Source organism: Phaseolus vulgaris, chromosome 2, assembly GCF_000499845.2.
Source record: "Phaseolus vulgaris cultivar G19833 chromosome 2, P. vulgaris v2.0, whole genome shotgun sequence".
NCBI classification, from domain to species: Eukaryota; Viridiplantae; Streptophyta; class Magnoliopsida; order Fabales; family Fabaceae; genus Phaseolus; species Phaseolus vulgaris.
Genome location: NC_023758.2, coordinates 41,755,837 through 41,780,300, shown reverse-complemented (window position 1 = coordinate 41,780,300; position 24,464 = coordinate 41,755,837). Strand labels below are relative to the sequence as shown.

Genomic DNA, 24,464 nt, shown 5'->3' with positions numbered 1-24,464 from the left:
TTGAGTATCAGTGCATGAATTACAGTATGCAAGTTTAGGTAGTGAGTGAAGTACATATTCTTTTTTTACCAGAACTTGTAGATTATGAAGGTGCTGACAAAGTTGGTTCTAGTATTGGTACTGTAAATAATAGTTATGTGTAGGACAGTTTTAATTGTTAATTTACTCAATCTAATTAATTAATGAATAGTATTTAATCCTATTAATCTTATTTAAAAATACTTACTTATTTACAAAATAAATATATTTTTAAACTACCATCCCCTAAAAAAATACTCATATAAGCTTTAACTTTTATTTGAAAATAAAATATTGATACTCTTTAACTCTAAAAGATCTAGGTATAAGAATTAATATATCAAAACAACACATCTTTAGCATGAGTGTTCTAACATTCTATAGGCATGAATATAAAATTAAAAAGTTTATAAAAAGTAATGTTTTTTTTAAAAGGTAAGCTACCACACATGTTTTTAAAAATGATAATTGTCAATACCCAATTTCTTTGGGTAAATAAAATTTGTAGAATTTGCGGGAAAAAATCTTCTAAATAAAAATATTTTAAAAAAGATAACATATTGAAATGATAAAAAAAAAGTTCAAAAGGAAATAAAAAAAAAAGAGAAGAAGAAAAAACAACAATTCAAAAAAAAAAAATTATTTTATTTTTAATTAAAAATCCCACGCTTATTATTCAGACCTTCATACTTCCTTTATTTTCATCCTTTTTATCTTCAATTTCTCCTTTTACCCCTCAGTCCACCCTCACTGCTCTCCTTCTCACACCCCCACTCTTACTCAGTTCTGCTCCTCAGCCCACCTTCGCTGTTTTTCTGTTCACACCGCTTCCTCACTTAGCACACATCCCAACCCATATCCACACCCCATTTGTTTCCTCACACATCCCAAAAATTTCACTGTTTTTCCTCCTCAATCATTCTTTGGGAATTTCTGTCAAGAAGTAAATGGTTGCATAAGAAGTTGAATTCATTTTGATTCGCTGTAGGATGCTTGAGCTAAAGGCGACCTCAAGTACTTGAATCCTTTGAATATAAAATTACTAATTATCATTTGAGATACTGCAATGGTGGACAGAAGGATGACTCTGCAATTATTGAGGTACTACCAAAAACTGATGCATTTTAATTAGTTTGGCATGGTGTGTTTAGAACGCATTCGGAGTATTCTGATTAAAAGATGCAACCAAGTTTTGCCAATTGTGTCAGGCGAAACAAGTAGCATTGCCATGAATGGAATCCAAATAGAAACAACAATCATCTTACCAGATTTGGAGCAACTTTATTTGGAAAATTTCATCAATTTAAAATGTGCTTTTAAATGTCCCTTGCAGAGTGGAACGTTTTCCAAATTACAAACTATGTCACTCAAAGATTGTCCAATACTGGGTGAAATTTTCAGCAATGGAACAATTCAACATTTTCGGAACTTCAAAAGCTGGAACTTGAAGATTGAAGATTTTCAAAAATTGGAGAACTTATTAGAGAAGACACTGAAAGAGAAAGGAATGTGATTCCAAAACTATAAATACTGTCTAATTTCCTTGCCTATTATGTTCTTTTAGCGTTTCTGTTTTATACTGGATTGGGCCGAAACCTTTGGGCTGAGCCTTTGTCCCTCTTAGTTCACATATATATATATATATATATATTAGTTAGCTCAGTATGTGATATAAGAAAGTGCCATAAGCATGCACGTGTAAAATGGCCATGCAGAATAAAACAGTTAGAGCAATATACTCAGTCTCTCTCTTCTTCTCTTTTCTGCACTGTTCATCGTCTTCTTCCTTCACTCTCACATTTCAGACAACCATGAAACATATGCAGAACGTCAAAATGGTATCAGAGCGGGTCTGACCCGCTCTGCTCTCCGCTGCGACTGGTTCTCTTCTATCTCTCTACGCTCTTATCTTTCATTTCTTTTTCCCGTTTTTATCTCCCTTTGCTTTGCTCTCTTGAAAATGGCTGTCAATGAACAAGACCCATCCAAGAATGACCAACAAAACCCCGCCAGTGCATATTACCTTCATCCTGGAGAAAACCCAGGTATGGTATTGGTTACGCCACATCTTGATGGAACAAACTACCACTTGTGGAGCAGAGCAATGAAGCGTGCGCTGTTGTCAAAGAACAAATACAAGTTCGTCAACGGTGAGATCCTTGAACCCTCGCGAAGTGATGCCAAGTACGAGGCTTGGGAAAGATGCAATGTTACAGTTGTTTCTTGGATTACACGAAGCCTTACTCCACAGATTGCTCAAAGCACGGTGTACATTGATGATGCAAGAGACTTATGGAAAGATCTTGAAGAAAGATTCTCAAAGGGGAGTCATTTTCGTGTTTCAGACCTTCTGCAAGAAATCAACTCCATCAAACAAGGTGAAAGGAGCATCAACGAATACTACACTGATTCTAAAACTCTGTGGGAAGAGCTAGATTCACTGCATCCGCTGCTCACCTGCACTTGCAAATCAAAGTGTACGTGCAATGTGATAAAGATCATAGTGGGATACAGGGAGTCAGAAAGGGTCATGTGTTTTCTAAAAGGATTGGGAGAAAATTACAATACTGTAAAGACGCAAGTTCTGCTAATGGATCCTTTGCCAGGGGTTAATCGTGTTTTTTCCTTGGTTCTGCAACAAGAAAGACACTTAACTGAAAGTGCAGTAGTGGATACAAAGATTCTCATTAACAATGCTAATCAATATGGCCAAAAGATGAATGTGAAGAACAATGGGAGCAACCCTTCCTGGCGCAACTACGGAAGGGGAAGAGGAAAGAACTATGGTAAGCAATGTTCCTTTTGCAATAAGATGAATCACACGGCTGATGAGTGTTACTCAAAGCACGAGTATCCTCCTTGGATCAAGCAAAGAACGAGTTATGCTGCAAACACTATGAAAAGTGAGGAAACCAGTGAAACAGAGGGAGAAAAGAATGCACACAGTGATGCTCACAATGACCAAATTCTGAGAAATCTTGACGCCGAACAATTACAACAGCTTGTGGACATGATTTAGGGGTGCAAAGAAAAACAGAGAGTGGTAAATAACAGCGTAGGAAACTCTTTGAAATCAAACAACACAGGTAAAGAAGGTAAAAATCTCTGGATCCTTGACACTAGGGCCACGGATCATGTAATGTGCTCCATTACCTGTTTCACTAGCTTTTACGAGATAAAACCAGTAAAAGTCAAATTGCCAAATAATCACAATGTCATTGCTACCCATGCTGGCACTGTTATTTTAACTCACAAAATTACCCTTCATAACGTGCTATATATACCTGCTTTCACCCTTAACATTCTGTCTGTACAAAGGTTGATAAATTCTTTAAAATGTAGGCTTGTTTTCACTTATAATGTTTGTCAGATACAGGAGAAACATACTTCGAAGATGATTGGTCAAGCTGATATTGTGAATGGTCTATACCACCTCCACATTGATGAGAAAGAAAGTCAGATCTGCTCCCTGCGTGAACAAGAAAATTTTGAAGCTGTCAAAGGGTTAAATATATGGCACTGTAGAATGGGCCATCCATCAAAAAGGGTGTTAGAAAAACTTGCCAAACAATACACGGATATACACTCCACTGATATTGATGTATGTACTCCTTGTCACCTTGCTAAACAACATAAGCTTCCCTTTCCTTTAAACAAAACTAGTAGCGATCATGTTTTTGATTTGGTTCACATGGATATATGGGGACCTTTAAATGTTCACTCTTTGCATGGGCACAAATGTTTTCTCACTGTTGTTGACGATCACAGTAGATATACTTGGATTCATTTAATGAAAAGTAAGAATGAAACTAGAGATTACATGCAACGTTTTGTCACTCACGTTAAAAACCAATTCAACAAAAGTGTAAAAGCTATTAGAACCGATAATGGAAAAGAGTTTTGCTGGAAAAATTTCTATGATGAACATGGTATAATTCACCAAACTTCCTGTAATGAAACTCCCGAACAAAACTCCACTGTGGAAAGAAAGCACCAACACATTCTTAACATTGCTCGCTGCATTCTATATCAGTCAAACTTGCCAAAAATTTTCTGGTCTTATGCTGTTCTTCATTCTGTGCATCTCATAAACCGCCTTCCTTCCCCTGTCATTCAAAACGAATGTCCATATAAACTAATGCATGGTATGGCTCCTGATCTTTACAATATCAAAGTATTTGGATGTCTCTGTTTTGCTTCTACCCTTGAGCAAAACAGACACAAGCTTGACCCCAGGGCACGCAAATGTATCTTCCTTGGCTTCAAGCATGGTACTAAAGACTATGTGGTTATGGATGTCCATACTAGAGAGATATTTGTATCAAGAAATGTGATATTCTATGAAACCTACTTTTATAACTCAAAAAGAGAAAACAGTGACGAGACTACATTTGAAGACACTGAGTTTACAATGGGTGATGCTGCCATTCCCATACCTACTGCGACAGAGGAAAACGCTGAACAAGAAGAACTCAGACGATCCTCAAGAGTCAAGAGACCACCAGCTTACTTGGAAGATTACCATCACAGCATAATGACCTCACCATGCAACAATGCAATGTAGAAAACCAAGGTGTTGTATCCTCTTAGCTCTGTTATATCTTACAAGAATTTGGCAGAACATCACTTAAAGTATGCTTTGTCAATTTCATGTCAAAATGAACCTCAAAACTATGAGGAAGCCAAGCAATATCCAGAATGGAGGGAAGCCATGAAAGCTGAAATAAAGGCCCTCGAAGAAAATGAAACTTGGAAGATTACGGAACTTCCACCAAACAAGACAGCCATTGGGTGCAAGTGGGTATTCAGAATCAAACGAAAAGCTAACGGAGACATAGAAAGATACAAAGCAAGGCTTGTGGCAAAGGGATACACACAGCGTGAAGGCATTGATTACATGGAAACCTATTCACCGGTGGCAAGACTCACGACGATTCGCACCATCCTTGCAGTAGCCTCCGCCATGGATTGGCATCTTGAACAGCTCGACGTGAACAACGCTTTCTTGCACGGTGACCTAGAAGAAGAAGTCTACATGGAAATTCCACCAGGTATTGCTTCCAACAAAACACATCAGGTATGCCGATTAGTGAAGTCTCTCTACGGTCTAAAACAAGCAAGCAAACGATGGTATGACAAGCTCACTTCCTTTCTTTGTTCCATCAACTTTACTCGCTCTAAAGCTGACAATTCTCTTTTTATAAGAAACACTGAAGGTTCTTTCATTGCTCTACTTGTATATGTTGATGACATCCTTATTGCTGGAAATAACGCCAATGAAATTAATATAGTAAAGAGTTCTTTAGATGCAACCTTCAAAATAAAAGACTTAGGTCATTTAAAGTTCTTCCTAGGACTCGAGATAGCTAGAACTAGGGAGGGAATCCACATTTGTCAACGTAAATATGCTATTGAGATTTTGGCTGATGCAGGAATGCTAGGTGCAAAACCAGCGGCCACACCCATGGCGCAAAAGAATGAAAAATTGTTTGACAGAGATACAAAAGTGCATGATATATCTTTGTATAGAAGAATCATTGGAAGGTTGCTCTACTTAGTAAACACACGACCAGACATTAGCTTTGCTGTGCAATTCCTTAGCCAGTTTGTTGAATCTCCTACGAAGGCACATCACCAAGCTGCACAGAGGATCCTTCGTTATATAAAGACTTCTCCAGCACAAGACCTTTTTTATCCCAAGGATACCAGTTTTCAGATCAAGGCATTCAGTGATTCAGACTGGGCATCATGCATTACAACGCGACGCTCCACCACAGGATTCTGTATTTTCCTTGGAGAATCCTTGGTATCATGGAGAACCAAGAAACAGAGCACCATATCCCGCTCTTCATCTGAAGCTGAATACCGAGCTCTTGCAGCTACAAGTTGCGAAATACAATGGTTGATTTTCTTGCTCGAAGATCTTCACGTAACCACTAATGGAGTTGCTAGCTTATTCTGTGATAACCAGTCAGCGAGACACATAGCGCAAAATAACAGCTTCCATGAACGAACCAAGCACATAGAGATAGATTGCCATGTAGTAAGGGAGAAGCTTCATGAAGGTCTCTTTCACTTACTACCGATCAGCACTGAGGATCAACCTGCAGACCTCTTTACCAAGTCTCTTAACAGAGAGATGTTTTACAGATTTCTCTCCAAGCTAGGTGTGTTAAACATTCACCCACCAGCTTGAGGGGGCGTTTTAGCGTTTCTGTTTTATACTGGATTGGGTTGAAACCTTTGGGCTGAGCCTTTGTCCCTCTTAGCTCACGTGTATATATATATATATATATATATATATATATATTAGTTAGCTCAGTATGTGATATAAGAAAGTGTCATAAGCATGCACGTGTAAAATGGCCATGCAGAATAAAACAGTTAGAGCAATATACTCGGTCTCTCTCTTCTTCTCTTTTCTGCACTGTTCATCGTCTTCTTCCTTCACTCTCACATTTCAGACAACCATGAAATATATGCAGAACGTCAAAATGTTCAACTCATACATTGGGTTGGTCCTCTTTGGAGCTGTTAAGGATACATAATTGTCCTAAGTTGAAAACTTTACCATTAGACACTCTCAATGCAATCAACTTAAAGTCCATTAATGGACATCAAGAATGGTGGGCTAAAATAAGATGTGTTTGTTTGTCTTTTCTTGTATTGTTTTATGGTTTATTATGTGTTTGTGACAAAAGTTTGTAGACTTGGAACTAAGTTAATTATAATGTGCAAAATGTGATTGAGTTGAAACAGACAAGTAATGTTTTTTCATTTAAATTTATATTACTCTTTTTATATTTGTCTTTAAACTTATCAGGATAATGGAGGGAGAACCTCTTCTATAAGCCTGTAGAGAAAAATTAGAGAGATTGAATACCAGCAAATATACTACCAACTTTGTATGTAGTGTCTCATAACTAAACAGTAATTTTATATTCAGTTCTATCATTAAGATGGTCTAAATTGTTACTTTTAGATTTAAGTAATATTTGGATTAACAAAATAGACTCTACCAAGACAATAACATTGTAAAAAAAATACTTTTTTTTATTATCTAATACATATACAAACGTTTTAGTCTTGTTAAAAATGATGTTATCCTTTTATATCTCAAATACGTAGAATGTGATCACTAGCATCAATAACCTTTGGATGAAAATATTATTCTAATGATCTTCTATGAAGCTTTAAACAAATATGTAAAGGAAAATGATAGCCTCAAAACATAACTCACTGCTATGTGAGATGCTTCGTTTAAAAACAAAATATTACTGTTGGTAGACAGGTAATAACTCCTGCCAATACTCCTAAGCATTGTTGGCTCAGTCAGAAGGTTTTCGTCTAAGTAGGTCTACCACATCAAGCTTATCGATCTTAGCAGCAAGTATGAAGTCATTTTCTGTTAATCCACCTGCAAGAACATAAATAAGTTAGATAAATGCTCGTTTGTGGTATTAGTCAGTAAATTTAAGAAAAAAAAATGTTTAAAACAACAAAAGAAGCAAGCTTATTGAGCCTCAAAATCATTTGTAATCTTAAAATAGTGCATCTAATACAGATGCAAATGAGTTGAATAAGTAGTTATTTCCAGAAGCCTCAGAGGTAAACACAAAATCAATATCAAAGATTTAAGTGATATATTAGACTATTTTTAACATATTATCATTTATTACCATTTATGTTGTAAGAATGAAATTTTCTATGAAAGGTATAAATCAGGGTACAATTAGTACAAAATCAGTAAAAAATAAGAAGGAAGATAGGAAAATTGATAAAGCATAATTAAACAAGATTGTGGAAAGGAGTTTTAAAGAAAAAAAGTCGCACAAATTTTGTTCATTCCTATTGAAATGTATCTCACCCAAGACTATGAAAATGGATGACATGAAAAGAAATGGTAAACGATTCAACTAACTTACCTATTTATTTTAGTAATCTGGACGTCAAAAATACATAATATTGACCAACACGTCTATGTAATTAAACTCTTTTCCCCCATTGTCTAAAGGAGGAATATGAATGTAATATTCAAAATAGATAGTTCTTTTTTTCCTTTAAGGAGGTTGGGATGTTATACCTTCATTGGTTTTGTTATCTCTGAAACTAACACATGTTACTCTTACATTATTTATTGTCTACCAACTTTTGATTAAAAAACTTAAAAGTTGTACACTAAATAATCATACCAATAGCATGAGTCCAAATCTCTATAACAACATTATTCCAGCCAACAAGGTGAAGATCAGGATGATGACCTGCACTATAAGCATCCTCTTGGTAACATATTGTGTGTACATTTCAAAACGAGATCAATAACAAAATGAAAACATAACACCATACCTTCACTTTCAGCAAGACCAGCTACTATCTTAAAAAAATTCAATCCCTTGGAGAAAGTTTTTACTGTCCATGACCGCCTCAACTTCATTATACCAGCATCATTTACCAAATTCCACTCAGGAACCTAACCACTCAATATCATTATCCAAGACCATGAGTCATGAGACTTTAAAATCTTGAATTCATGGATACAAACCTGTGGCATCAGAGTTCGTGCTGAATCCTCATTCATGGGTCGTAATTCCTTCAAATTGCATGGCACACATTTCTTATCTGTCAGACCTAAGGGAGAACAAACGAAATTTTACTACACACCAAGAACAACAGCAGAAGAGAAAATGACCAACTTAATTTTGTCTATTGATAGAAGCAATCGGGTCTTGCAACATCAACTAGAGACACATATCACAACCAACAAGGCATAGACACAAGTAGCATGCCCAATTTTGCCACATACTACAATTTTTTTTGAGTATTGGGGTGATGCAAATGTAGTAAATCTAAGAAGAGAGATTCAATTTGATGAAACTCAAATCATGGTCTTCATGCATACCATTGTCATAACGAATCACGAAACTATAAGCAAGTTATATATGTATTTAAACAGTAACATTCATGCAAAAAGGTGGAAGTGAATGAACCAAGAAAAATGCAATTAGCGATGAATACACATCTATATAAATACGATGAAAGCATGAGCATCTGAGGAAGCATATCAGGTAGAACATTGAAGAAAAAAATGACAAGTTATTTAATGCAGGAACTCACGTGTAAGTGATATGCGAGAAGTGGACATGTCTGGAACGAGGAAAGATAATGGTAGGTTAGGAGAAGCACAAAGGAATCGATGAATGTGTAGAGAAAACAGATGAAACAATGCCCTGCGCAAATAACGTTGTTCTTCTTCTTTGCTTGATCCATAACTCAGGACCATAAATTAACTACCTTAAATTATGCAATTGTTTTTGCTGCGTATAAAGAAATAATAAAATCAATAAGTTAAGTGAAATATTTTTTAAAATTTTCACTCATTTGACACAAGTCCAATTTTTCATTTTATTTTGTTAAATATTTATAAATTTTTATAAGTAAATCTTATATTTAGTTAGTCTTTCTCCGGTTTTTATGGTTTTCAATGTAAATTGACGTGTCTTGGTGAAAATGTATTCTTATGTTATTTTTTAACCATCAAAATAATATTTAATTCTTCATATAAAAACGATCAAGTTATATGTATAACAACAGATATATTTGTTTAAAAAATGGATTATATAAAATGTTATGTTTATATCGCTAGTAATTTGTATCTTATCATTTTAATGTTGAGTTTCTTGCTGAGTTTGGTTGCCAAAATATCTTCCTTTTCCCATAAAAAAGTTAAGATTTGTTATTTTGCCAAAATTTATTTGTTGGCATTTTAAAATGTAAATATATTATTATTTTTATTATATCAGTACTCTATCATTATTTTAAAAATAATTTATATGTATCTATTGTGTTGCAGAGGAAAAATTAGTAAATCAGTAAACTGTATCACCATTTTATTATAATTAAAGATTTATAACATTCCTGCTTCACTGTAAACAATATAACCACAAAAAATATATAATAAAAATAAATTAATAATAATATTATATATATACGTATATATGTATACATAAAGTAATTTTCTATTAATATTGATTGGATTCTACGTCAATACAATAGGTAATACTTTCTTAATTTTGTTTTCAATCTTTAAAATTTATAATAGTTTTTTTTGGCTTTCAAAATTTATATTTTAAACCCATGTAATTTAAAATATATAAATTTTAATTTATTTGTCTAAGTTAAAGTTTGCTAACCAATTGGAAGTATCACGTAATAACTTATTTCGCTGATAAAAAAAACCGTAATAACTTATTTCAAGAATTAATTACTCTTTAATCTTTATAGTAATACAAATTTGTATTTGTTAATCTCTACATTAAAAATTGTCAATTATAGTCCTTACACATATTATTTTATCTTATATAGTTTTATATACTTTTCTAGTTTGATTAATTATTTTTGTCTAAACTCAGAGACTAAAATATATTAAAATAATATACATAGACACTAAAAATATGTTTTTTAAAATATAAAGACTATTTTTTTTGTTTAACTATACAAATTAAATAAATAATCAATAATAAAAATATTAATTTAATTTTACATTTTTGAGTATCATACATGTTTATATTTCAGTAGAGAGACTAGAATACTTTTTTTCTCTCTCTAAACAACATAGTTAAAAAGTAATTTAAAATATAAAAATAAAAAAAAAATTTCCTTTAAATTTAAAAGAAATGAACACATATCTAAACCTATAGTTTTAAACTAAACTTAGATATTTTTTCAAAGTGGAAGTGAGAGAGGAAACAAAGGTTAAAACAGAGGCACGAAAAAAAAAGGTATAAGCATAAAAAGAGAAGAAAAGGTTAAGGAAGGGCGAAGTTGAAAAAACCAAAACCCTTTGAACCTTAGGAAGAGTGTGTTAGCGAGCGAAGCCCTAAACAGCACACACATACTCACTCCAATGGCGGTTGTTGCTCAAACCCCTGACATCGCCGGCGAGCGACAGTCCGGCCAGGACGTTCGTACACAGAACGGTACCGTTTCCATATCTATCTTTCTCTGCTTATTTTCTTCGTCTTCCACGACTAATAACGAAGCAACCGTTTCTAACATCGTTCGTTCATTTTTCCGTTAACGCAGTGGTGGCGTGCCAAGCCGTTGCCAACATCGTCAAAAGCTCCTTAGGTCCCGTTGGTCTCGACAAGGTACTCTCTCTCTCTCTCTCTCTGTCGTTAGATCTTAGATGAAGTTGGCGATATTTGATGCGATTCGCTGCGCGCTTTTTTCAGATGCTCGTCGACGACATTGGCGACGTCACAATCACCAACGACGGTGCTACGATTCTCAAGATGTTGGAAGTGGAGCATCCTGCTGCCAAGGTGAACGAGGAAACGGTTATTCTTTGCATTTTTTTTTCTTGTTTCTGCGCTGTTTCTCACGTGTGTGGTTTTCTAGGTTTTGGTGGAACTTGCCGAGCTTCAAGACAGGGAAGTAGGAGATGGTACTACCTCTGTCGTCATTGTAGCTGCTGAGCTTCTCAAAGTAACTGCGACGATCTCTTTTTGCTACTCTGTGTTTTGTGTTTGTCTCGGATGTAATGGATGTAACTAACGAGTGTTCTTTTTCTGCAGAGGGCAAATGATCTTGTCCGGAACAAGATTCATCCTACCTCGATTATCAGTGGATATAGAGTAAGTGTCTTTTCATTTCTTGAACTTAATTGATTGTCGATTGCCTTTTCGAACTTTGTAGCTACAGTTATGATGTTTTGATGTTCTGCTGTATGAATGGGGAGCTGGCATGGTTTAACTTCTCTTTTATGTTGATTATTCGGGATAGCTTGCTATGCGGGAGGCGTGCAAATATGTAGATGAAAAACTGGCTGTGAAGGTAAGAGGCTGCTAAGCTAACCTTTTTATTTTTTGTATGTTTGAAGATTTTATTCACAAATTGTATATTCCATGATGGCAGTGTAATTTCTCCTTAGATCGTTGATATGTGTTATTGTTAGTTTAATTTGAAGCTGATAATGTTAGTTCCACAACGGTTTCTCTTATACCGTAATTATGAGTTCTTATGATTTGATTTCCTTAACTAATCCATTGCCCATAGTATCGCATTATAAAAAAATGTATGCTTATGTTTCCTGTATTCCGTTTTGTATCACTAAAAAAAGTCTGGGCTGTGAGGTTGATAGTAGCATCTCTTGGCTATTGGTTCCCTGTGTTATTTTTTTCATAAGCTTACTTTCATTTTTTATGTCCTAATATTAATGCATTTGCAAATTGTTGTGTAATGTGTTACTAAGTCAGACTGTTCTCTTGACTTGTAGGTTGAAAAGCTCGGAAAGGATTCGCTAATTAACTGTGCCAAGACCAGTATGTCCTCGAAGTTGATTGCTGGTGATAGTGACTTCTTTGCTAATTTGGTATGTTTGTGATTGCAATGATTTTATATTGAATTTTGGGTGTTTATATCATATGATTAGTGCACACCATGTTCTGCTTCTCTGCAAATTCTAGGTCATATCCAATTTTATAAAGCTCATATGATTTTTTCTGCTTCACGTATCAATTTTTAGTTGGGTTAGTAGTTGAACATGATATTGTAAAGCTATATTCTTTTCAATCCTCATATCATATAATTTTAAAACCTGTTTTTTTAGTAAACCATCCCAGCCTTTTTACTAGATTTTACACTTCGTTTCTGCTTGAGAGGAAAGGAGGTGAACTTTTCTCTTGCTTTCATGTGTAAAATTGTTTGTTGTTGACTATATATGACTTGGTAGTATTAAGTATTTTCACATGAAACTGAAATAAAAGTTTTATTATTGATACCATGAGAGTTTTAAAATCAATCAAAAGGATTTCAATGTTAGCCAAAAAGTAATGAAAGTTTTGTAATTAAATATATTATTTATTGAGCAGTATTGTTTGGGGTGGGGGTTATTTATGTGATGTCATGCATTGAATTGAACGCTATGCAGTTTGAATTTTGGGGTTATGGTCCATGGGAATTTCAAAAGAAGTTATGTTAATCATATGTAGGCTTATTGTTCTGAAGTTATTGTTTAGTTATGTAAAAGTGCTAACTGCTACTTTAGGACATTTTTTTGTCTGTCGACTGTAGGTATTACTAGTCATTTTTTTTTTATGTTTTGAAATTGACTTGTATGCGCAATTTACACAGGTTGTAGATGCAGTGCAATCTGTTAAGATGACCAATGCTCGAGGTGAAGTTAAATACCCAATCAAGGTTGGTACTACAAATTCTTTGTTTTTGTTGAATTTGAATCGATTTAATACCTTGTTTCTTTTGTGATTCATGTTCCAGGGAATCAATATCTTGAAATCCCATGGAAAAAGTGCTAGAGACAGCTTTCTGATGAATGGTTATGCTCTAAACACTGGCCGTGCTGCTCAAGGAATGCCTCTTAGGGTTGCCCCTGCAAAAATTGCTTGTCTTGATTTCAATCTACAAAAGACAAAAATGCAATTGGGTGTTCAAGTTTTAGTCACTGATCCTAGGGAGCTAGAGAAAATTCGTCAAAGGTACTGTCAGTATGATCATATGGCTTCTGTTACTATGATACCCTATCTTTCTGGATTCATTTTCTTTAGATATGAGAATAAATTTATCATGTTATTGTAAGTAATAAAATAGACAAATAGAATTTTTGGATGACAGGCATGAAGTCAATACAAAGCCTCTCAAGGGTTTAGCCAAACAATATAAATACGATGGTTACGTTTTAATTTGTGTAGTTCTTTTGAGAAATAAAGATCTAATTGTGTAATCCATCTCATGTTAAGTTTGAATATAGGAATTCACTTTTGCTTTGATTGGGACAATTCTTCATCCATATCATCTTCTAAAATAAAATAATATCTATTATACATTTTAACAAATGGCCACTTTTCTAACTGCAGAGAGGCTGATATGACTAAGGAACGGATTGAAAAGCTATTGAAAGCTGGAGCTAATGTTGTTCTGACTACTAAAGGAATCGATGACATGGCACTCAAGGTATGCTTCTTTGTGGTACTCTTTTAATGATTTTTTTCTTCAAGCAAGATGATTCATTTATAATCTTACATTTAGGGCGTCAAAGAAAATGTTTGACTTTATCTTTCTGTTTTATATCTGTTGACAGCTTAACATGTCATTGTTTTCATCCTCGTGTACATTATGCTTCCTCATATCCAATCTGATAGATGAAGCAAACCGATAGACCAGTTATGGTCTGATTTTTTATATTCTTGATTATCGTCATCAACTATGGGGTCTGGTAATGTTGCTAATAAAGTCAATGGCCTCTTTATGAACGCTGAAGACTGACATATTTGTAGTGTGTCCGCATGCGCACATTTTGGGATTGATGTTGAATGTTGAGCAGCCACTCCTTGTACTGTTAATCATGAATGAAAATACACGATATTGGCTTTCTTTTTCACTCTTGGATGTAGGGAAATGTAGTTTGCTGTGTTAAAATCCATGTCTTTGCCCCTTCTCTGTATACTCTGTCTTGTAGACTATTAGGGTAGCATATATCCCCATCCGTATGTTTCCTTTCACTATCTATATGTCCCATCTAAATATATCAATGCATTCTATGTTGTAAGTATAAATTAAATCTGTATCGATCAAGGAATTAGGATTTTATCAATTACGAGTAAAGATCATGAAAAAGGAAGAAATGAAGGGAGTTGAAAATATTATATTCCTGAAGTGCTGGTTTGTTAGTATATAAAGACGATCATTTCAGGGTTTTTGGGGTGCCTTGTGAGATTTTAGAGTTTTTGTGTTTGATGGGATTTATTGATTTGGGGAAAATTCAAGCTGAGTACTGGGTTTGATGGGGTAATTGTTTATACTTTCTGCTTATGTGACACTTGAATGATAACAAAATTTGGATTTAGTTGACAAATTAAATGAAGCATCACACCAAATAACTCATGTCCTAACAGAAGCTAGAATTTTTTCAGGGTTTGTTTTTCATCTACCATATATTTTTTTATTGCTGGTTGTATCATTACACGTAATGACTTTTGTTAAAACTTAGGACCAAATTGTACCAAAGGTCAAAGTTATAAACCTTGCATGAATCCAGTAACTGTTTTTAAGGAAGTAAATGTCTGACCTTAGTTTACTATAAAATGGTGAAATGATGAAATTATGAAATAATATTAAGTAGAAGCTCAATGTTGAAATTACACCAAACTTGTTGTGACCCCTATGCATATGGATCTTTAAACTTGGCCTACCGGCTTCTGATTTTTTGCATGAATTGGTTTTTGTGATTGTTTTTAAATTAGATGTTTTTTTCTGATGAATGACATAAGTCAAGAATTTATCTATTTCTTTCTGACTATTTAACTTTTGTTTCAGTACTTTGTTGAGGCTGGGGCAATTGCTGTAAGACGCGTGCGTAAAGAGGATATGCGTCATGTTGCCAAGGCTACTGGTGCAACGATGGTAGGTTTGTTTGTTTTGAATTTCTTGATTTAATTGCAATTTAAGTTTGTAAAGCTGAATATTTTATAAAAAGGACTGTTGATATGATAGTGGTCCATTCCTTTTTATCTCCCTCCTTTTTTCTACATGATAAAAAAATGTTGCTATTTATATGGGTTGGAGAGAATGCAATGTATGTCTGATTCAAACCATTGTAACAATTGATGACACGCTTCTTGCTTGTCATCCCAAGAAGCCCTTTTTCTTTATGAAATATGGAGTGTTTGCAGCTTATTAATGTCAGGTTTAAATTGAAGGAAAGTAACCTTATTTGTTACTCTGGCTTCCCTGTTTTGTTGAAGACATAGGCTGTATTCCTTGTCCGGATGTAGGCTGGCTTCTTGTGTATTGCATTCGAGTTCCTTAGACATTTTATGAGGGTCTCTTATATACATCTCTGATCATGTCTTAATTAGCAACCACCTGGGATGAATTTGTAGTAAATAAACCAAAAGATTCAAGTAACCAAGATCTTGATTCTATTTGTTTTAATTTATATTTATACCCTTCCCTTAATAGTCATTGACTGTCCTTGAAGTTGGTACCAAACATCTGTGCTAACAATATCTCAGTTCTTATATGTCAAGCAACATCTTGTTTAGTATTATTTTTTTCTATAGAAGTTTAGAATACCAGTTCCTTTATGTACCGTATGACTTTATTTTTACTTTGACCTAGGTCTCAACATTTGCTGACATGGAAGGAGAGGAAACATTTGAACCATCTTTTCTTGGATCTGCTGATGAGGTTGTTGAGGAAAGAATATCTGATGATGCTGTAGTTATGATCAAAGGGACCAAAACTACAAGTGCAGTAAGTAATTTGATTGACTTGTAGAGTTTTTTTCTTTCTCAACAATAAAATTTGATTCATGACACAAAAGCGTAAGGAATTTGGAGGTTCAAGATTCCTTGATGGCCAAAAAAGGAAAGCTACTTAAAAGAACTCCATAAAGCATAAAATGAGCAAAATTGGACAATTCCTATACTTGTTAAGAAACTCTTTTTAAGAATTCATGTTTAATATCAAATAGAAGCCATTTGCCTAATCTTATAATGGCTTAGTTTGTATGGAATTGGTATGAAAGCCCATACAGGCTGTACTGGGTAATTGCAGATTTTTAAAAATTGAATACAGAAAATAAAATAGGTAACTGCAAATTCCAAAATTCCATAAAATTTATTAACCTCTGCAGTAGGCTTTCATATTTTGATGGATGGAATAGCCATTAGTTACATCCTGTTGAAAAAATAGCATTAAAATGTTGACCTGCTTGTTCTGTGTTATGATTTCTTCATTGCAATGGTAATTAAGTTGCATCAATACTAGAAAAGTTCATCTTCACGGAGTTCTTTTATGAGAGAAAAAGGAATAAAGTCAATGAGATCCAAAAGTGAATCTAGTTAACAAAATTGCCTATAGTATGGAATTTGAGCATGGTAGAAATTGCATCAATACTAGAAAAGTTCATTTTCACGGAGTTCTTTTATGAGAAAAAAAGGAATAAAGTTAATGAGATCCAAAAGTGAATCTAGTTAACAAAATTGCCTATGGTATGGAATTTGAACATTGTAGAAAGTGTGGCATGTAAGTTGAGTTATGAGGAAAGCGGATGTTTATTTTTTGGAAATAAGTGGTGATCATGGTGAAATGTCTTTCCAGCCGTACCATTTATCCTTTCTAGGTAAATAATTGTATATTATTTAGTTAATAGTTTTAAATTATTGAAAAATATCTTATATTATTATTATTATTATTATTTGTATATAATATAATTTATTAAATCAATTTACCATTATTTACATAAATTGTTTGCTTACAATCAATTTACTGTTGATATTCAATGGCATAAACCACAATTTATTTTATTTATGTACGTAAATTTGAAACACATCACAGAATTATTCCTTTATCAAAATATACAAATATAATTAAAATTTATATATCAAATCCTCGTACAGATTATTTATAACTAAATTTTTATCCTACATATAATTAAATTTAATCTCATTATTGAGAAACTTAATTACGAATTATATTAAAAAAATACATCATAGATTATTTTTTGAAATTTAATTTTAAAATACAAAAGTATGTTTTTCCTCATGTTAAGCTCTTTTTTCTCATGATTCTAAATCATCAGATTCTCTGAAACCCATTGGTGTTCTCAGTTGTTTTTTTTCAAGAAAATTAATATTTTCTGGTGATAATTCATTTCATATCTGTCAAATAATTATCTTTCTGAATTGGATTATTAGTCATAATATTCATCTTTACAATATCAACTGATTCTGTTATTCTTCTATAGGTCTCTTTGATTTTAAGAGGTGCAAATGACCATATGCTTGATGAGATGGATAGAGCTCTGCATGATGCCTTGTCAATTGTCAAGAGAACTCTTGAATCAAACACGGTATCCTGCTGTCCTTGGCTTTCATCTTACTTTGGTTGAAAGTAATTATATTACATTAGATTCATTTTTTCAAATGATATCATAATTTGAATTCGTTTCTTCCGGTGATGCTGAACTTTGTTACTGTTGTAATAGTCTTTTTATAGTTCTCCCACTGCATGTCTGCTTGATGTTGTGTTCTTCGCAATTGCATGTAACTTAGTGTGTGACAGGAAATAGTATCCTAGGTCTGACTTAAAGGCACTTGATGAGAAGTAATATATCCCACTTAAGCGTACACATTAAAATATCAGATGCATATAAACAACCAAAGTAATTTGTTTTCACCCCACTATCGAGTCATCTTAAATATTTGGATTGCAGTTTGATAGACAGAATTGGTCGAGAGGGCTACCTCTTCTCTCTTTTTGTCCATGCTATTTAGCTTTTGCTCAATACACACACAAACCCATTTATATTGATTATGAACTATACCCAAGGCATGCGCTACTGAAAGGTCAATTAATTTGGATACTAAAAGCAACTGTAACTTATTCGACAATACACTTAAGGAGGTACGAGATTGTAGTTGTCAATGGTCAGAATTTAGGTTGTGTGCCTGCTTGATACAGATTCTCTTGAAAAATAATCACTTTTTTAATTGAAGAATCACTTTTAAAGCTTGTCATATGAAATCAGAAGCTGAAAAGAATTTAAAATCTGATTAAAATCAGAAGCAATTTTGAATAGCTTGTCATTAAATCAGTTGTTTCTTTAGAAGAAATTTTATAATTCTAAACAAACATAAATTAGTTTCTGCCATTTCTAAATTTTTTTAAAATATCACTAATTTTATTTAGATCAGAATCTTTTTATCTAATTTATAACAAACTAGTCCTTTATTGCTTAATCACTATCAGCGGCAGTGAGTATTTGCGATTTGGAGTTTGATGGTAAAAAGGGTACTACTTAAAACTTTCACTAGTGTGAACTTTCTCCAGTATTTATATAGCCTACATTTTGAATATACACTTTTTTCTTCTTTTAGTTTCCTATTTTGTTTACCTTGTGCTTGATTTTCGATATATATGATTCAGGTGGTAGCTGGTGGAGGTGCAGTTGAAGCAGCTTTGTCAGTTTATTTGGAGTACCTTGCTACAACTTTAGGATCTCGGGAGCAGTTGGCTATAGCTGAATTTGCTGAGTCTCTGTTAGTCATTCCAAAGGTAAGTTATAAGCTAAATTAATGGCTCATGCTTTTGGATTTTCTCCATATTTTACAAATAACTAGGGTGTAGGGCCTAATTGAGCAAATGGTGCAAAGTTTGGTCTTCATCCAACGTTTGACAAATATATTTGACTATATAGTTATATGTAGATTCTACACTAATTTTTTCTCTAATTTTTGTAGAGTGGGCTTTCATGTTTGGATGAACCTTTACTTGTTGATTTGATATTTAACTTCAAATGCTTTGGTTTATTGTGTCAATTAGTTTTGATAGATTGGTTCTTGGTTCCAACCATTTTCAAGTGTATATATTGATGTCACTTAACTGGTGCAGGTGCTCTCTGTTAATGCTGCTAAGGATGCCACTGAGCTGGTTGCAAAATTACGGGCCTACCACCATTCAGCGCAAACTAAAGCTGATAAGAAACATTTATCGAGGTATTGCTTACTAGTAATAGTAACGATATAGTTTCCTTTGTATTGTCTTTATAGCTTTGAGTCTGTTTTTTCAATTTAGCTTTGCACATTATATTTCTCAGCATTAGTATTTTCTCACAACCTGTGTCTTGGGGAGTGGTAATTCTACAAATATGCTTCTTATACACACTAGAACTTCATAACCATTTTGACGTGAAGCTATTGACATGATTTTGCAATGTCATGTGCATTTATTGTTATTTGGCGTTGTGGGTAGAGAGATAAAAGAATAGGATATAAATTTTATCATTGGAATTGGACAGGTAAAATAAGTTTGTGCATCTACCCATAATATAGAGATTCAATTATTATTCCAACAAAGGAATGTTTGAACAACGGAAATTAGAGAAAAGTACAATTGAGAATACATATGAAACGATCCTTGATAAGCTTTTACATTCTTTTCTATTCCATTAAAATTTCGATATTGTTTTGCTCTCTTTTTTCTCTCAGCATGGGTCTGGACCTCCATGAAGGGAAAATCAGAAACAACTTGGAGGCTGGAGTCATTGAGCCTGCAATGAGTAAAGTCAAAATTATTCAGGTATGTATTTAGTTAAATATCAACAGTTGTTGACTTCAAGAAACAGCTTCCATCTTATACAGCTGCCTGAGCAAACTTTTTGTTATTTATTTCAGTTTGCCACCGAAGCTGCTATTACTATCCTACGAATTGATGACATGATCAGGCTTGTCAAGGAAGAAAGTCAAAATGAAGATTAGAAGTTTAATTGAATTTGGGGTCTACTTCCCAGTTCTTACAAAAGGGAGGGTTTTGCTGGTTGTGCTGGTGTGCATTTGAAGAGGGTATCTGCATTTTATCTTCAATGCCCTTGTTCTTGAAGAGAGAATGTTACAATTGTTTTTATTAAAGTAGCGTTTATTATATTTAACTATAACTAGCAATTTATCTTCCTACAATTTTAGGCACACATTTTTGGTCATGCATTGGCTGTTTGCATGTTTGTACATCTGAGGCAGTGTTTGATTTCTGGAATTTTGATATTTTATTTTTAGTAATTAGTTTTTAATGTATGAGCTAAATACGTGTGCAAATTGGATTACGATGCCATTTAATCTTTCATATCAAGAGGATACATAACTAGTTCTAACATAATTTGTCGTTAACATAAGATTACGTTGCTTTTAGGATGGATGAATCAATATAGGTGAACTTGTATTCAATAGAATGGATAGAGGAACGGCTTTTATTGCAATGTTCATTGATTATTCAATATCCCCTCGATTATATTTAGGAAGTAGTTATATATTTGACAATAAATTTTAATACGATGAGCTATTTTATCTTGCACTGGATATTTCCGAAATTAAATGAGTATGATCATCATTTAGATGATAAAATCATTGAAGATGTGTAATAAGAGACTTCTAATTTCTTTTAAATTGAAGCTAATTCCAGTGATTGTCTTAACGTATGTATTGAGTAAGAGATGTCTACATAAATATATTCTTTCAACAACCGTTTTGAAATGTAGGAATGGATGGTAGCAATGTCGTTTAACGAATGGTCAGAAGTTAATGTGGAAACCTGTAGCCTAACAAACCCAACATAGACTCTACTTACGACATCACACTGTGACAAGGAATCACACTATCAACATATTCATTTTTATATTATAAATTAAATGCTTTTATATTTTAAACTAGCTTTTTTTTTTCCAACAAGTTTCAGAAGTAGATTTTTTTTTCGAAAAATTCTCAACACTTTTTTATGTTACAATATTAAATTCTCAAATATTAACTTTATGTAATTTTAATTATTTAATATTGATGATTTTAATTGTTTTTTTCTCCGAGACACCAACCACTACTTATATTTATTCAAATTTAATTTACTTTCCAATATTAATATAAGTCCAATTAAAATGGTAGTTTACTATAGATATAGATATGAAGCATAAAAGACTATGGAATGTATTTTCTTCTTTTTCAAGTAAATTAATGGTGCCTAGTGGACACCACAACCCAAGCCGTTGGTAGATACAGTCATCAATTGCAGCACGGGAACATCTTACCTTGATCCGCAAGGTTCACATGCCCACGCCCAGACTTCATATATAAACCCTAAACATTTGCTAATCACATTTTGAGCTTACAAGTGAGAAAACAAATTAACAAAGCTCAATTACATATAAATCATGTTATTTTAGAGGGATAAAAAAACATGGAGGGAATAGAGAGTTGGTTTGGGAAGGGATTAATGAAAGTAGAAAAGGAGAGTGAAGAATATCAATCCATTGAAAATGGTTTCTTGAAGGGTATGGGATTTATGGGACATGCCACAACTATCATGGCCCTTCACAAGAACGATATTTCCTTTAGTTTGGCAAGGAAAGCTCGTTGGGATTCCTTTAAGATTTTCTCTAAGGCTATGGAAATTAAATGTGGTGGAGATGCTAATGTCAGGTATGCTTGGTATGGTGCTTCATTGGATGATCTTCTAGAGATTGTATCTGCTGGATTCAATGGATGCAAAAACCATGATGAGTCTCATGGAGTTGGGATTCCCTTATTTTCTGTCCATTTTTCTATTGATAGGTGAGTTCAACAATATTTTGCAAGAACTGGTTCTATTTTTCACGTCAATTTTAAGTCGATGAGAAAATAGATAGAGCTAAGATTTTTTTTTATCTCATTCACAGTGCTATGTGTACAGTGGGAGATGAGCATGGTTTGAGACATGTGCTGCTATGCAGGGTGATATTAGGGAAGGTGGAAAGTGTTGCTTGTGGTTCAAAGCAGAGCCAACCTAGTTCTCAGCAATATGATTCTGGGGTGGATGATATATTAGCACCTACAAAACATATTATATGGACTGCTTTTATGAATTCATACATTCACCCAAGTTATATTTTAAGTTTCAAATATAAATGTATAAAGGGTAATTGTTGTTACCTTTTCATTTAATTCATGTAATACATATTTCATATTTGTTAGCAAGTTCTTGAATCAATGATTAATCATTTCTTTATTTTGGTTTGCAGATTCAGTGATATGTGGGACACTAAAACCTCAATCACCATATGTGTTGTTTCCCAATTTAGTAGCAGGAGTTTCAAATAATTTGAAACCAGAACAAATGACTACGTTACTCAGAAGCTACCGAGTTTACCAAGTAATAAGTTCTTAATGTTTTGGTACCCACTGCTTCATTTTGAATGTAGATTAGCAGTAATTGAATAAGATTAAATACTGTTTGGTATCAGGAACGAAAGATTTCACGAGAAGTATGGATAAAGAAAGTGAGATTGATTGTGGGAGACACACTGCTGCATTCAGTGATCACAAAATCCAACTACAATGTGCACATTCTTTAGTCTCTCTTTTGTTGCCTTTTATCAACAAATTATTGCTTTTCTTTTTCCTTCTCTCTGTGCATTTAATTTGGTTTTAAATTTTGAAAGTTGGGTTGGATCCTAATTGGGTTTACATTTTGTGTTACTAGGATTTTATACAATAGAATACAACACATTGACATGAAATTGTGGTGTGTAGAGATATATGAGTATTACAAGTAATAAAAAAAAATATGGCTATGGCTTTGTTCATGTGTGCGGTTCTATTCCTATCTTTGCTTATTCCAACTTGACACTTTTCTTTAAATAATCCTTTTGGCAAAACAATTCTGTTTAAGGGTAAAAACTAGTTAGCACGATAACAAATAATTTCTTACTATTTTAATTAAAACTGTTTTTGATAAAATGGTTATTGTAAATATGACATTGATGATTTAAGTATATAATTATATATGCAATTGTCTTTATTGAAAAAAGATTAATCATTTTCATTTAGTATTTTACCATATAGATGATATAATCATCATTGAATAGACTCAATTTGACAAAAAAAATCAAATAAGAAAACGTAATAGTTTTATTTGACGTAATATAATATATTAATATTATTATATTTTGTCAATAAGAAAACTATTAACTCACGAGGATGAGTTTGAAATTGTAGTAAAATAAAAATCACCAACAGGACACAGATAACGTGTGTTTGGGTGATTCTTTTGCAAAAACTTGTGCTGTTCGAGTTGAAAAGTACTCTCTGCGTGAAGGGTTGTGGAAAGAAATCAAATTTTATGACAATGAATCTGTAACTGTGAATGGGTGTTTGTTTTGGACTGATAACAGTGTGACAGGGAAACTTTCTTTTGGGTGGCTATGGAGGTAAGTGACAAGAAGAGTTATGAAATGATCATTCATGTACTTAGAAAGATTGGGTTGTCCCCTTTGGTTACTGGTCATGCTGAAGTTTATAAGAAACTTGCAGTGTACACGGATTCAGTTGCAGTGATTATTTGCTTCGAAACTATAAATATGACACAGTGCTAAGATTTGTGGGTTTTGTATGGTAGTACGAAGGTGTGGAGTGTTGGTGTAGAATGCACATAATAGGAATGTTATCGAGATTGGAGCGTCCAGTGGGTATTTTGAAAAATGAGATTCTGATGTCAACAGATAAAGTGATACATAGTGTTAGTGGAAACCATAGTTTTTCTTCCTGAAAAATGTGGTTGTGGAGGAAGATGATTCACTTGAAACTGACGGATTCACATTACTTACTTTGTTCATAAGCAACATTAGCAAATTAAGCATTGAAGATTGTGGGGGCTATTGAATATGTTTTTTTTATCTTAAGCTTTTATGCATTGAACTTGTTAAGGTAATTGTATAGTTTAAGGTTCCCTGTATTTGATGTGTACTTTTCTGATTTAGTGGGATGCTCTGCATGGTTCCTCAGTCGTGCCTTGCCTGCTTTATGAAATTGTTTTATGTTTAGTTGTTGAAGGCTTGATTACAGATTTGCAAATTCATCATATTAACTGTGAAAGAGAAGCCTTTGTTTTTTGGGCCATTTGCATTGTAT

General features: G+C 33.5%; 4 protein-coding genes and 1 long non-coding RNA gene across 5 annotated transcripts; 4 read left to right on the top strand and 1 right to left on the bottom strand.

The window, feature by feature from the left end:
- Nucleotides 1-880: 880 nt before the first annotated feature.
- Nucleotides 881-1,776, top strand: LOC137809783 (uncharacterized). The gene is made up of 2 exons (XR_011080810.1): nucleotides 881-1,119; nucleotides 1,352-1,776. It is a non-coding gene; the product is annotated as an uncharacterized lncRNA (long non-coding RNA).
- A 202-nt stretch (nucleotides 1,777-1,978) lies between these two features.
- On the top strand, nucleotides 1,979-3,037 carry LOC137809502 (uncharacterized). Its single transcript, XM_068610610.1, has one exon. The coding sequence runs from the start codon at nucleotides 1,979-1,981 to the stop codon at nucleotides 3,035-3,037; it is 1,059 nt and encodes a 352-aa protein (XP_068466711.1).
- Nucleotides 3,038-7,130: 4,093 nt separating this feature from the next.
- On the bottom strand, nucleotides 7,131-9,160 carry LOC137809501 (pterin-4-alpha-carbinolamine dehydratase 2, mitochondrial-like). Its single transcript, XM_068610609.1, has 5 exons — nucleotides 9,133-9,160; nucleotides 8,561-8,646; nucleotides 8,365-8,488; nucleotides 8,211-8,279; nucleotides 7,131-7,435 (listed from the first exon to the last, which is right to left on the bottom strand). Exons 1-5 carry the CDS (start codon nucleotides 9,158-9,160, stop codon nucleotides 7,347-7,349), a joined length of 396 nt encoding a protein of 131 aa, XP_068466710.1. The 3' UTR covers nucleotides 7,131-7,346.
- A 1,547-nt stretch (nucleotides 9,161-10,707) lies between these two features.
- On the top strand, nucleotides 10,708-20,615 carry LOC137812212 (T-complex protein 1 subunit alpha). The gene is made up of 17 exons (XM_068614129.1): nucleotides 10,708-10,994; nucleotides 11,101-11,165; nucleotides 11,250-11,339; nucleotides 11,416-11,502; nucleotides 11,592-11,651; nucleotides 11,800-11,850; nucleotides 12,293-12,388; nucleotides 13,150-13,215; nucleotides 13,294-13,511; nucleotides 13,890-13,986; nucleotides 15,349-15,435; nucleotides 16,153-16,287; nucleotides 17,783-17,887; nucleotides 18,964-19,092; nucleotides 19,429-19,532; nucleotides 20,025-20,115; nucleotides 20,211-20,615. The coding sequence occupies exons 1-17, from the start codon at nucleotides 10,922-10,924 to the stop codon at nucleotides 20,292-20,294; spliced, it is 1,638 nt and encodes a 545-aa protein (XP_068470230.1). The 5' UTR covers nucleotides 10,708-10,921; the 3' UTR covers nucleotides 20,295-20,615.
- Nucleotides 20,616-21,700: 1,085 nt separating this feature from the next.
- Nucleotides 21,701-23,379, top strand: LOC137812211 (probable inactive poly [ADP-ribose] polymerase SRO2). Its single transcript, XM_068614128.1, has 4 exons — nucleotides 21,701-22,130; nucleotides 22,235-22,473; nucleotides 22,577-22,707; nucleotides 22,799-23,379. The coding sequence occupies exons 1-4, from the start codon at nucleotides 21,757-21,759 to the stop codon at nucleotides 22,907-22,909; spliced, it is 855 nt and encodes a 284-aa protein (XP_068470229.1). The 5' UTR covers nucleotides 21,701-21,756; the 3' UTR covers nucleotides 22,910-23,379.
- Nucleotides 23,380-24,464: the final 1,085 nt, after the last annotated feature.

Bases quoted from the DNA above. Each gene is read 5' to 3' on its own strand.
- LOC137809502 (XM_068610610.1), top strand. From the start codon at position 1,979: ATGGCTGTCAATGAACAAGACCCATCCAAGAATGACCAACAAAACCCC.
- LOC137809501 (XM_068610609.1), bottom strand. From the start codon at position 9,160: ATGTCCACTTCTCGCATATCACTTACAC. The intron at 8,647-9,132 runs GTGAGTTCCTGC...GTTCTCCCTTAG, and splicing joins TTCTCGCATATCACTTACAC to GTCTGACAGATAAGAAATGT. The intron at 8,280-8,364 runs GTATGGTGTTAT...CTTATAGTGCAG, and splicing joins TGGTCTTGCTGAAAGTGAAG to GTCATCATCCTGATCTTCAC.
- LOC137812212 (XM_068614129.1), top strand. From the start codon at position 10,922: ATGGCGGTTGTTGCTCAAACCCCTGACATCGCCGGCGAGCGACAGTCC. The intron at 11,503-11,591 runs GTAACTGCGACG...CTTTTTCTGCAG, and splicing joins TAGCTGCTGAGCTTCTCAAA to AGGGCAAATGATCTTGTCCG. The intron at 12,389-13,149 runs GTATGTTTGTGA...CAATTTACACAG, and splicing joins GTGACTTCTTTGCTAATTTG to GTTGTAGATGCAGTGCAATC.
- LOC137812211 (XM_068614128.1), top strand. From the start codon at position 21,757: ATGGAGGGAATAGAGAGTTGGTTTGGGAAGGGATTAATGAAAGTAGAA. The intron at 22,131-22,234 runs GTGAGTTCAACA...TCTCATTCACAG, and splicing joins GTCCATTTTTCTATTGATAG to TGCTATGTGTACAGTGGGAG. The intron at 22,474-22,576 runs GTAATTGTTGTT...TTTGGTTTGCAG, and splicing joins CAAATATAAATGTATAAAGG to ATTCAGTGATATGTGGGACA.